Source organism: Bidens hawaiensis, unplaced genomic scaffold (assembly GCF_021521415.1).
Source record: "Bidens hawaiensis isolate Kalapana, Puna unplaced genomic scaffold, B.hawaiensis_p1.1 tig00025093_1, whole genome shotgun sequence".
In the NCBI taxonomy this organism is placed as follows: Eukaryota; Viridiplantae; Streptophyta; class Magnoliopsida; order Asterales; family Asteraceae; genus Bidens; species Bidens hawaiensis.
Genome location: NW_027493991.1, coordinates 240,646 through 252,238, shown reverse-complemented (window position 1 = coordinate 252,238; position 11,593 = coordinate 240,646). Strand labels below are relative to the sequence as shown.

Genomic DNA, 11,593 nt, shown 5'->3' with positions numbered 1-11,593 from the left:
ACGCTAAACTTGACTGGAGGTCGAGTGGGTGTAATCTTGGCTAAACACATACCATGGTCGGGATAGACCTGGTGGCAAGGCAAATGATAAACAGTCAGCTTCGGTGTCGAACACTTAGTAATACTTGTTTTATAGGCTAGCTACCTATAGATATATAATTGACATAACACTATCTGGTAAAGCAAAACGCTTAACGCAAAACGCTGAACGCAAAACGCTTAACGCAAAACGCTGAACGCAAAACGCTTTATTTTATATAAACTTGTGAACTCACCAACCCCGTGTTGACACTTTTAGTATGTTATTCTCAGGTAGCCGAGGCGGGCGCGCGGTTTAGGATCATGCATTGCTTGAAACACTTTTAATTATGCAAACTTATTTTAAACTGTTATCATTGGGTTTTTAAGTCGTCCTGCGTGACGCAACATTGGTTTCTATGGTTTTACGCTTCCGCACTTATTTTCATTTAAACGTTTTTATGGTTTGATTATAACTAATGATTCCGATCCTGTTAGTTCACACCATCTGACGGTAAAACTCCGTTAGTGGATTTTGAGGGTGTGACAGGTTTGGTCAACAAAATTTAAAACCGGTTTTGGTTCGGGTTGAAACCGGTTTCTTGACCTAGTTACGATCGGTTTCGGTTCGGGTTTTGTCCAGTTTTTGCTTGGTTTCGGTTCGGCTAACCGGTTTGAAACCGGTTTTGGTGGAGAAAATTACAAACCGATTCCAAACCTTTGGTTTTTATGGTTTCAAACCGGTTTCTACTTACTCGGTTTCAAACCGGTTCATTTTTTATTTCTTTTTCGGATTGGTTCGATTAACTAGTTTATTTGCTCACCTCTACCGTAGGCTACATCGAGTGTTGGTACGACAACCATACCATAACGAACCAAACTCATACCACTAAACAACATTTATACCGGTATTCATTTTATGGTTTTTGATTGATATAAAAAAAGAAAAAGAAATAGGGAAAATCCCAAAATAAGCATTTATGAATACAAAATTCTAGTTTTACGTATCATTTCCAAAAAATTCCAAAAACTAGTATTATATACTAGTCGTGACGAGTAGTTTGTAGAAACCAATTCGAACTTGCCACGTGTCATTAAACTAACCGTAACGAGCATGTTCACTAATTAATTATTCGTCACGACTAAATAAGTTTCTTGCCTCTTAATCAACATCCACGAGTAATTCATAAGTCCTTTAGTCGCGACGAGTAGATTAAAAGGTTAAACTAGTCGCGACGAGTTAACTACTAATAAACTACCCGTGTCGGGAATGTAAACCAGGTAAACTACTCGTCGCGACTAAATGATTTATAAATAACCCGTGGGCGTTGATTACGAGGCATGAAACCTATTTAGTCGTGACGAGTAAATGATTAGTGAACGTGCTCGTTACGATTAGTTTAATGACACATGACAACTTTTAATTGGTTCTACAAACTACTCGTCACGACTAGTTTATAATACATATTTTTAAAATTTTTTACAAATGATAAATGTAATATGAACTTTCTTTTCATAAATACTTATTTTGGGAAATTTACATAGAAATGTTTAGTTTTAGAAGCCAAATCTAAAAACCTAGTAGTGCCTTCTTCTCCTTCTTCACTGCTGACAACCAGTTCACACAAATGGCGAAATTGAATTGCATAACCCATCTTCTCCTTCGACCCATCTTCTCCTTCCGTACAAAACCCACCTTCAATCCTTCGTATTCATATTCCACCACCAAAACCCCATTCCCACTTCAATACGAAATGATTATCGCCCGTCCATCTCAACCACCGCCCCACCACCACCGCCGCCGCCGCCCACCAACCCCAAATTCAACCCACCCAGATTCCCAATTGGGTTTTGACGATTGGGTCGATATGAAACTAACCTCACAAACCCAAACTCAAAATCAAGAAAGTCAAACTCAAAATCAAGAAAGTCAAAGTCAAAATCAGTCTGTGTTATTGAATGATGAGATGGGTAAGTCAAAGAGGAAGTATTACAACAAGAGGCAAAGGAGAATGTACGGTTCAGATTCGGATGATGATAATATTAATAATAATGGTAAGTATGAGAGTAAGTATGTGGAGTTAAATCAAGAAGTTGTGAAGCTTAAAACATTGCATAAACGCGAAGAGGAGTTGTATTTTTATGACGCGTTCGCGTACCCGTGGGAGAAAGATAAGCATTATAAGATGGTGTATCAGTTGGAGAAGAAGTTTTTTCCTGATCAGTGTTTTGACAAGGCGTTTCTTGATCCAGGTCAATCGAATGCGGGTAAAGAACGCAAGGATAAGAAGACGGTTGAAGGTGAAGGTGTTGATGAGAAGAAAGATGACAAGAGTTTGGTGTTTTTTGAAGAGGATAAAGATGCGAAAATGGATGTTACGGAGAAGAAAGTCGAAGAGTTCTTTAAGTGTTTGACGAAAGTACCGAATGAGGGTGATGACACGGGCCCATTTGTGTCGGGTAGGAGTTCGGGGCTTCCTCCTAAATGGGATGGTCCAACTGGAGCTGTTCTTTTGGTTAACAAACCTAAAGGTAGCAACTTTGACTAGTAATTTGCTATGCAATCAATCTCGGTGGTATATCGGTGGTATCTCGGTTATTAGTCCTCATGTGAAATATCGGTCAGAATATCGGTACCAATATATCACTGATATTCCTGATATTAGTGTTTTAAGTCTTAATTTTCAATCTTTTAGTGTTTAATGTTGGTGTTTCGAGTCTTAATCAGTTTCTACTTGTTAGAATTGTTATTGCAAAAGGTTAATTTGTTAACAGTAGGAGAATATACTGAATTGTTAGTGTTAAAGTGCTATATATATAAATTCTGCATGATATAAAGGTAGCAACTTTGACTAGTACTTTGTAAAAAGATTGCTCATTTCATGAATTTGAAATGTTTTTTGACATGCCATTATGTGATATGTTATGTTTTGCAAATTGAAACTTTTTAAAAGATATTGCCTTAGTGCCTTTATATCATTTTATAGGATGGACTTCGTTTACGGTTTGTGGGAAGTTGCGCCGCTTGGTTAATGTAAAAAAGGTATGGTTTTATTGTTTTGCTTTGTAGCAGCATATTGCCATTATTAATGTGTCTATGCTTGATTTTGTCTATGTTGTTTGTGACAGGTTGGTCATGCAGGGACCCTTGATCCTATGGCAACTGGTTTGCTTATTGTATGTATTGGCAAAGCAACAAAGTTAGTTGATAGGTAAGCAAGCTTTAATGCTATATCTTAATGACTTATAATGTTTTAAATGAAACTCATAAAAATGTCTCTCATATTCCGTGTCATCTGGCGTGTTTGGACTATGCATAAATGTTTAACCAAATACTAAACACTGATTATTGTGACTTAAAAGTTGCAATAATTAAATAATCACTTATAAAAAATTACACATTTAAAGGACCGTGTTATGATTTTCGTCTTTTTTTTTGTTTTCCTATTTGCAGATTTCAAGGTATGGTCAAAGGTTATAGTGGGGTCCTTCGATTAGGGGAAGCAACCTCAACACTTGATGCTGACTCACCAGTAATACAACGCGAGCCGTGGGAGCACATTAAGGATGATGACATAAAGAAAACCGCAGCATCGTTTTGTGGGGAAATATGGCAAGTACCTCCAATGTTTTCTGCCATTAAAGTAAGTCTTGCTGCTATTTAATTCTTGTTTAATTTCATTTCAGGCATTCAGCTCGTGTTTAATGTTTAATCTTCGTAATAGGTTGGAGGTGAGAGGTTGTATGAGAAAGCAAGAAGAGGAGAAAGTCTTGAACTTTCACCAAGACGGATATCAATTTTTGAGTTTCATGTTGAACGGAGTCTTGAAGACAGGTTAGATTCATATTTTATATCCTTTCATGTGACCTGAAAATCAAAATCAGATAAAAGTAATATCAGAGGGTGTTTGGGTGTTTATTAGGATATGATTTTTGAAAAAGTAAGTATAAAGTTAAACTGGTCAACTCACGAACCCGACAGGTCGACCCATACACGGCTTGTTTAGCCAAAAATGTTCTCTCGTGGGCTCAATCCGAAAGGCTGAAACTGTCCTAAACTCATTTAAACTAATCCCAAACCCATAAATTTCGTGTTAGATTTGTGTCGTGAAGATATTTTTACTCCTGTGACTTAGAGAATCAAATTAGATTATCATTTGATATCTATAACTTAGTTTTAAGTTACAATAATCACTTCAGATGCACATCCAAACACCCCACCGCTATGGTTAACGTAATACAGTCATAACGATATGAGTTTACAAGTAACAAGCATAAATGATCGTATGGTGCAGACAAAATGTGATTTTCCGGGTGACATGCTCAAAAGGGACGTATATCCGATCCTTATGTGCAGATTTTGCAAAGGCTCTTAATAGGTACTCTAATAGTCATACTTATAACACGTGCTTCTATTCTATATGGCTATTTTATTCAAATAAGTTGATTATGTTATGTTCATGCAGTTGTGCTCATATGACTGCTTTAAGAAGAGACTCCATTGGTAAGTCATTGAACCCGACATGCTCGATAATAATATTTTTGGAAAGTTGACTCGAAATACTATAAACTTATGTTACAGGGGACTACTCGGTCGATGATGCATGGGAATTCAAGGAGTTAGAAGAAGAAATTCCTAAAAGCTATTTGTAGAACATTATTAGCTAGAATGAGTATAATTGTTGGTCGTTCATACCGATTAATAGAATCCACATGGCTTAAGCGTTCGTTCACTTTGGCTCGTGTATCCTTTTAAATTTCGTTAAATTGGCTCTATTGTGACGCACGAAATGCATTTGAGAATTCATATGCAAACAACGTTCGTGTATCACCTATTGCTTGCGCACAAATTGAACGTGCGCAACAACCCTTTGTAAATGAGCAACAAATTGGAGGTATGTATCATCAATTTCTGTTTGGTGTAATGAAAACATGTGACCATTAGTCTTTTTAAAATGTCACATAACACTATTCACATGATTGTCCTTGGAAACAATACAACATTTTGCTTGGATCATACGTGCTTAGATTAACCAAAAATAAAAAAATTTAGGCATTAAAAATCAATTGATCTTGTGATTTTAAAGGTCTCATATATGCTTATATCACAAAAGAAAAAAACATATTTATACTATATTTGTTTGTATGTTTAGATGACTGTTAAGATGTATACAAATTCCATGTATTAAAATACACATACACATGAGTTTTGTTTATAAACACAAGTCTACTTCGTGCTGTACTTTCATTACCAAAAGGTGCGTTTTATTGTTGATATACGAGTCTCATCTCTAGCATGATATGATTTTACACAATCGTGTTCTATCATAACTCATTGGTATCATGGGCGTACCTGGCCTTCGGGTTACAGTGTCACTTTACAATTTACATACGATAATTCTTTTATATAACATCTATATAACCAAAACCCAAAAATCACTCGGAATTCCCATAGTGACGTCCATAAAAGTATTAGCAGACAATGAAAACCAAATTGATATGCGCTTGAGCGGGTAATCCATTTTCCCTTATCCAAAGGAAGTAGTCCAACCCAACATATAATCAAGTTGACATTTAGTTAAATACCGAATTTGCGACACCCTTAAAAAACGTCTTTATTGAGTTGTGTGTGGGTTGAACCGACTTTGAAGCAATTCATATATTTTACAGCCACAACTTTCACAAACCAACCTATGCCATTTAAGTCAGTTCATAACAATTTACACCTTATACATATTATTATTATTATCATCATTATTATGTAAAACATCATACCTCCTTCTAATGCCCATAATACTCCTATTTAACCAACTGTAACCGTTATGTATCTTCCACCTTTTGTTGTCACCAACAACACTGATAAAAGCACGAGAATGTACCCCCTTGAGGGCTGCTTTGCATGGGCGTTTTCGGCGTTTCATCCTCTTTCGCGATTAACGTGCTTGTACCAGGAGAATCGGGTAAAAAGCCATTGAACATCCGAGGTGGGATGGCGGGAGTGGATTCAGCTGGCGGTGAGGTGGTGGATGATAAAAAATTGAGAAGCATTTGTATTATTTGACTGAAATTTGGGCGAGCATTCGGGTCTTCCTTCCAACAAGATGTCACAATTAGCGCCAAATCTTGAGGGAGGTCATCAGCACTCGGTCTCACATTCTGCAAAAATAAAATTAACACGTCTCTGATCCAAGTTTATCATACGAGCACATTATACATTGTAGGGGTGTGCATGAAACCAAATATAAATGAACCATAGCTGCAATAACCAACGTAACTGAACAGAAATAACCGATGCTTTGGTTTTATGTTTTTCAGAAACCGTTGTCAGTTTGGTTTTGCTATCAAACAAAATTGAAAAAACAGAACCCAAAAGATCGATATTAAGTAATTTATAAGAGATAAATAAATGATGTAACCCAAGAAATTTAGATCAAAATATGTAATAACCAATTAATCATTAAATAACAACAAAGAATAATTAGGTCCAAAATATTAGGCCAAAATGCATTATTTAAGCAATTTTTTCTTTTGGCCCAAGATTTTCAAGCCCAGATGGTAAAAACAAAACCAATCAAAACCCGTTGCAAAAACTGGAAACCGAAACCAAACGGTTTTCAAAAACCCAAAAACCAATTTTTCGGTTTTTGGTTCAGTTTGAGCCCAAAACTGACCGATGCATATTCCTAAACATATAACCATCTACGGGTGCGATTCATTTGGTCAAATAAGTCCGACTTTCTTTATCAATAACAATAGTATTATAATACTAACAACTGCAGAGAATATATATACCTTAAAAGCTGCTGCATAGGCTGCTTGAAGATTTGACATGCCCTCAAATGGCATCTTATTATTTAGGAGCTCCCACAACACAATCGCAAAGCTATACGCATCTACCTTATGGTTATAATGCTTCTTCTCTCCTTGCCTCAGTGTCACCGTGCTGTAAAGCTACACACGCGCATGAACAGAAATATGAAAAACGCAGCTATAAATGAAAACCGGAAATTATTTTTATTCAAATTAGACAACCTCTGGAGCCATCCAGCGGTAAGTCCCGGTTTCTGCAGTCATCATTTCTGTTAACGATTCTTCTCTTGCTAAACCAAAATCAGCAAGTTTCACAGATTTGTGATCTGCTGTCAGCAGCAAGTTTTCTGAAACAAAACAGATTATGTTAATGCATCATTGCATTGAATAAACAAAAGCAACATATTGGTGAATTGATTTGAAATAATGCATAAAGTGATTTACCAGGTTTTAAATCACGGTGAATGATCCCGTGCGAGTGCAAGCATTCCATTGCACGAGCTATATCAAGTGCAAACCTGATAGCAACACGCGTGTCCAAGCCCCTAGGTCGCATATTAACCAGGTATTTCCTTAATGTCCCACCCGTAAGAAGCTCGGTTACTATAACCATGATTGGTGCTTTGCAAGCTCCAATGAACTGTGATCACAAACAATAACGAAATTAATAAAATATCAATCAAATGCTGTTTCAAGACTTGATATTTACTCAAGATCCAAACACTACCTTTACTAAATTCTTGTGTTGAACTTTCGATAACATTGCGATTTCTCGCCCAAAACGCCCTTTGATCTTTGCAATTTCCTCTTCGGTTTCGCCTTTGTTTATGATTTTAATTGCAACATTCTGGTTCTTATATCTGGAAAAAATCATATCAAGAAAAACAACTAAATCATAACAATCTTTATGGTGACAAAAAAGTTAAAAAAAAATTTAAAATAATAAAAAATTGGGAATTCAAGATTCCAAATCCATAAATATCCAATTAGATCCCATCTTCCAATCAGCACAAATCACAAAAAAAAAAAAAAAAAAAAAAAACCTTACTTGCCCTCATAGACTTTGGCATGAGCACCTTCTCCGATCTTTGGACCAACAAAAAGCAGCTTGGGATCAATCAACCACTTGGCTTCCAAGCTAAACTCACCAGCCGAGTAAACCCCATTCCCAGATCCCATATTATTCTCCAAACCCTCACTCAGGACTTTTCACAAACACCTGGTGGGCAATCTTTCAAACCCACAAAACAAAATAAAGATCCAATCTTTAAGCAAAATCAAAGAAACCCATTACCAAGATGAAGTTAGAGAGAGAGTTGCGTTCTTGATCGGCAAAGATAAGGCAGAGGAGTTGAGAATCGTTCTGACAAAACTCGGCGAGTCGAATTATTTAATTAATTAATTAATTAATTAAATAATATTATAGGGCAAGAAAATTGGAAAGATTTGATGGACAGAATAATAATTATTTTAAGTTTTGGACTAATTTTTCGTACAAGCGACAATCTATAGATTCTGATAGCCTTGTCACTTGTCAAAAATATCAATAGGTTTTGAAATAAAATTTGTACGTATATGGGTCTTTGATGGTGTTAATAAGAAGCTTGGAATGTTATTGGAGTATAAGTTTAGAATATCATTTGATGCTGTTAGACGGGTGGTGTTTACGGGTTGAACTTAACACGAGCTCAAAGCTCATGTCACATGAATAAAAAACATAACAAGTTTATTCACATAATAATTCGTTAAATGTATTAGTTTATCTACACAAGTTTTTTTTTCATGAACTGAAACCACCGATGTATTCAAGTGACAACCACCATATTCAACTTTTGTTTCTTCAAAAACATGAGCAGCCTATCTAACATCCCCACTTGGTTCAAAATAACTTCTTCTCAGAAAGCGCTCTTAGTTTTGAAACCGCACCTTTCAAACGATCATATGACTCTATGCAAATCTTGATTGTGTAATATAGAACTCCATTTGAGCCTCCACGGACTTTAGCTGCCCCTTTTAGTAACTTAATGGGTGCGCTAGTTTCATTAATGGACTCATATATACCAACAACTTTTATAAAACCATCAGGGTCGGCCCTATAGCTTTACGAAGAGCTTAGGGCTTCCAAATAAATAAGGCCTTCGTTTTATATAAAAAAGTTATATAAATAATATAGAAACACATAGAATTCCAGGTAAGTTCGAATAATCTTCGCATATATATATATATTTTTTACATAGAATTCTTATATATTGAAGAGGTAGGTCCCAGCAGAGCCCAGTTGGACCCGCAAGACTCACCTTGAACAGGGACGTCTGCGCGGTTGGACCCGCAAGACTCACCTTAAACAGGGACGTCTGCGCAGTTGGACCCGCAAGACTCACCTCGAAGAGAGACGTCTGCGCAGTTGAACTCGCAAGACTCACCTTAAAGAGGGACGTCTGCGCAAAGACCAACTGGATCCGCAGGACCAACCATGCTCAGAGACGCGACGTCCTTACGCGCAGTACGCAAGCTGTTCCCGCAGGAAAAGCCTCCCAATGGTGACGTACTCCGCCTGTTCCCGCAGCTACGGATACCAGCCATCAGGGAAGGCTACCCGCACAGCAAGGCTACACGCACAAGGCACTAACTCTCAAATAATTCAGTAATGTCACCTGAAGAGGGAATGAGCAAGCCGGGAATACTCCCGCCCAAAGCCGGGAATTCGCTCGCCCAAAAGAGCCAGTCCGTACGCTACTGGAGGACCTTTTGTACTATACCTGCCAAGGTATGGACAAAAGATCTGACCAAAGCTGCGACAGCTCACTGACAATAGTACGACGAGCAGCACGCTCTAGTACTTAATGTCACTATCAGCCGCTGCCTACTCACCAACCCTTGTCGTGGCACGTGCATAGCCTGCAGTTGGTGGAAAAGGAATAGTGCACAGCCGGCCATGTCACTATCAGCTGCTGCCTACCCACCAACCACCAGCACGGCACGTGCGTAGCCCACAGTTGGTAGAAAAGGAATATAATACAGCCGGCTGTACCTTCTTGGACACCTACCTTCGGCTATAAATACTCCAACACCTTGGAACGGTATCATCATCTTCTCTCTAGCTATTTCTCTTAATATACACTTATATTCAAGAGCAATCTAGTCTGATTCTCACGCCGGATGGTGGTCACAAGGAGGTACCCCCCCTTCTCAGTGACGAGCTCACGGTGTCTGTTTTGCAGGTCATCAGAAGAATAACCATCTTGCCGGACCTAACCCTCGTGGGAAACATCTACTTAACCCCCAGATTATCCGTAATCTGCCCGGGGTCACTTAGTGTTTCTTCATTTATTATACAAAATCCATTTGTTCACGTATTTCATCTGAAGTTGTTACATATGTACACACACATTGGATTTGTATTATATATAAATCACACTTATTTTTAAAATACATTATGGATTTTATATATAAAACACGACAGTTGCTCTATACATAACTTGGTAGCTATTTATATACAAAATAAAAGTTCTTCAATTAGTAATTCTACGCTTGTTCTACAAAAAGATTTTATTGCCGGTCTCAAACACAATGATGAGTAGGGTCTTATAATACTGAAATTTAAATAAGGACCCCTAGAATTTTCTTTCGCTTTTGATTATGAATATCTTTTAAATAATTTGCATCAAATCAAACTAAAAGGTAAATTTTATGTAAACATATATTTTTTTTACAAACATAAGATATAATTCAAAAATACATTAATTCCGTCTAACTATAAACTTTTTAGTTTATATCGACGGTCCAGTACCGCGTGAAGGAGGAAGGTTTATATGAATTTTATTTTTTAAAAGTCCCCCCAATTTGATAGTTAGCTTGAAGCCTCTGAAAACCTGATAAGTTCTCATTATCAAAAGGGACTCCAGTGCATAGCTTTCTGTATCTTGAAATGTATTTATGATTACGCCTAGAGGTGGCAATATGAGTGGGTTGGGTTGGATTTGGGTGATGGGTTAGGATGGGCTTGGGTCAGGATGGGTGTGGGTCATGATGGATTTTTAAAATAGAGGGTTAGGCTGGGTATGGGTCAAGATGGGTAAAGTTAATCCACCTTGACCCAAGTAAAAGTTAAAATGCAAAGGGTTTCAAAAGCCCCTCAAAAAAATATTCAAAAATTTTTAAAAAAATTAATAACTCAAAATCTAAATTAAAAACGCAAAATGTAAAATAACTAAAATGTCTTCGCCATTGTCCTCGTTTTATTAAAAAAAAAATCTCGGTTTTGTCTCGGTTCAGGCTCGGTTTTTTTTCGGTTCATTTTTGCTTTTTTTTTTTGTTTTGGTATTGAAGAGGTAGGTCCCAGCAGAGCCCAGTTGGACCCGCAAGACTCACCTTGAAGAGGGACGTCTGCGTAGAAACCAACTGGATCCGCAGGACCCGCCATGCTCAGAGACGTGACGTCCTTACGCGCAGTACGCAAGCTGTTCCCGCAAAAAATGCCTCCCAATGGTGAAGGACTCTGCCTGTTCCCGCAGCTGCGGATACAAGCCATCAGGGAAGGCCACCCGCGCAGCAAGGCTACACGCACAAGGCACTTAGCTCTCAATCACTCAGTGTCACCTGAAGGAATGAGCAAAGCCGGGAACAATCCCGCACAAAGGCGGGAGGGGGAATACTCCCGCCCAAAAGCCAGTCCGTACGATACGGGAAGATCTTCTGTACTGTACCTGACGAGGTATGGGCAAAAGATCTGACTAAAGATACGACAGCTTATTGACAACAGTATG

At 37.8% G+C, this 11,593-nt stretch overlaps 2 protein-coding genes across 3 annotated transcripts; one reads left to right on the top strand and one right to left on the bottom strand.

The window, feature by feature from the left end:
• Positions 1 to 1,728: 1,728 nt before the first annotated feature.
• Positions 1,729 to 4,702, top strand: LOC143570827 (uncharacterized). 2 transcript variants are annotated; one of them, XM_077056372.1, is made up of 9 exons: positions 1,729 to 2,285; positions 2,325 to 2,549; positions 3,005 to 3,060; positions 3,147 to 3,229; positions 3,472 to 3,661; positions 3,743 to 3,852; positions 4,313 to 4,396; positions 4,484 to 4,521; positions 4,600 to 4,702. In XM_077056372.1, the coding sequence occupies exons 1-9, from the start codon at positions 1,772 to 1,774 to the stop codon at positions 4,668 to 4,670; spliced, it is 1,371 nt and encodes a 456-aa protein (XP_076912487.1). In that variant the 5' UTR covers positions 1,729 to 1,771; the 3' UTR covers positions 4,671 to 4,702. The 2 variants fall into 2 exon arrangements, with proteins under 2 accessions (XP_076912487.1, XP_076912486.1); XM_077056371.1 differs by having other exon boundaries at positions 1,729 to 2,549.
• A 1,003-nt stretch (positions 4,703 to 5,705) lies between these two features.
• On the bottom strand, positions 5,706 to 8,112 carry LOC143570826 (serine/threonine-protein kinase STY13-like). The gene is made up of 6 exons (XM_077056370.1): positions 7,876 to 8,112; positions 7,555 to 7,687; positions 7,272 to 7,467; positions 7,050 to 7,174; positions 6,810 to 6,968; positions 5,706 to 6,173 (listed from the first exon to the last, which is right to left on the bottom strand). The coding sequence occupies exons 1-6, from the start codon at positions 8,004 to 8,006 to the stop codon at positions 5,862 to 5,864; spliced, it is 1,056 nt and encodes a 351-aa protein (XP_076912485.1). The 5' UTR covers positions 8,007 to 8,112; the 3' UTR covers positions 5,706 to 5,861.
• Between the last annotated feature and the right edge of the window lie 3,481 nt (positions 8,113 to 11,593).

Excerpts from the sequence above, each read along its gene's own strand:
- LOC143570826 (XM_077056370.1), bottom strand. The coding sequence starts at position 8,006 with ATGGGATCTGGGAATGGGGTTTACTCGGCTGGTGAGTTTAGCTTGGAA. Across the intron at positions 7,468-7,554 it reads AACACAAGAATTTAGTAAAG|TTCATTGGAGCTTGCAAAGC; the intron begins GTAGTGTTTGGA and ends TTGTGATCACAG. Across the intron at positions 7,175-7,271 it reads TCACCGTGATTTAAAACCTG|AAAACTTGCTGCTGACAGCA; the intron begins GTAAATCACTTT and ends GTTTTGTTTCAG.
- LOC143570827 (XM_077056371.1), top strand. The coding sequence starts at position 1,772 with ATGATTATCGCCCGTCCATCTCAACCACCGCCCCACCACCACCGCCGC. Across the intron at positions 2,550-3,004 it reads TTTGGTTAACAAACCTAAAG|GATGGACTTCGTTTACGGTT; the intron begins GTAGCAACTTTG and ends ATCATTTTATAG. Across the intron at positions 3,230-3,471 it reads GCAACAAAGTTAGTTGATAG|ATTTCAAGGTATGGTCAAAG; the intron begins GTAAGCAAGCTT and ends TCCTATTTGCAG.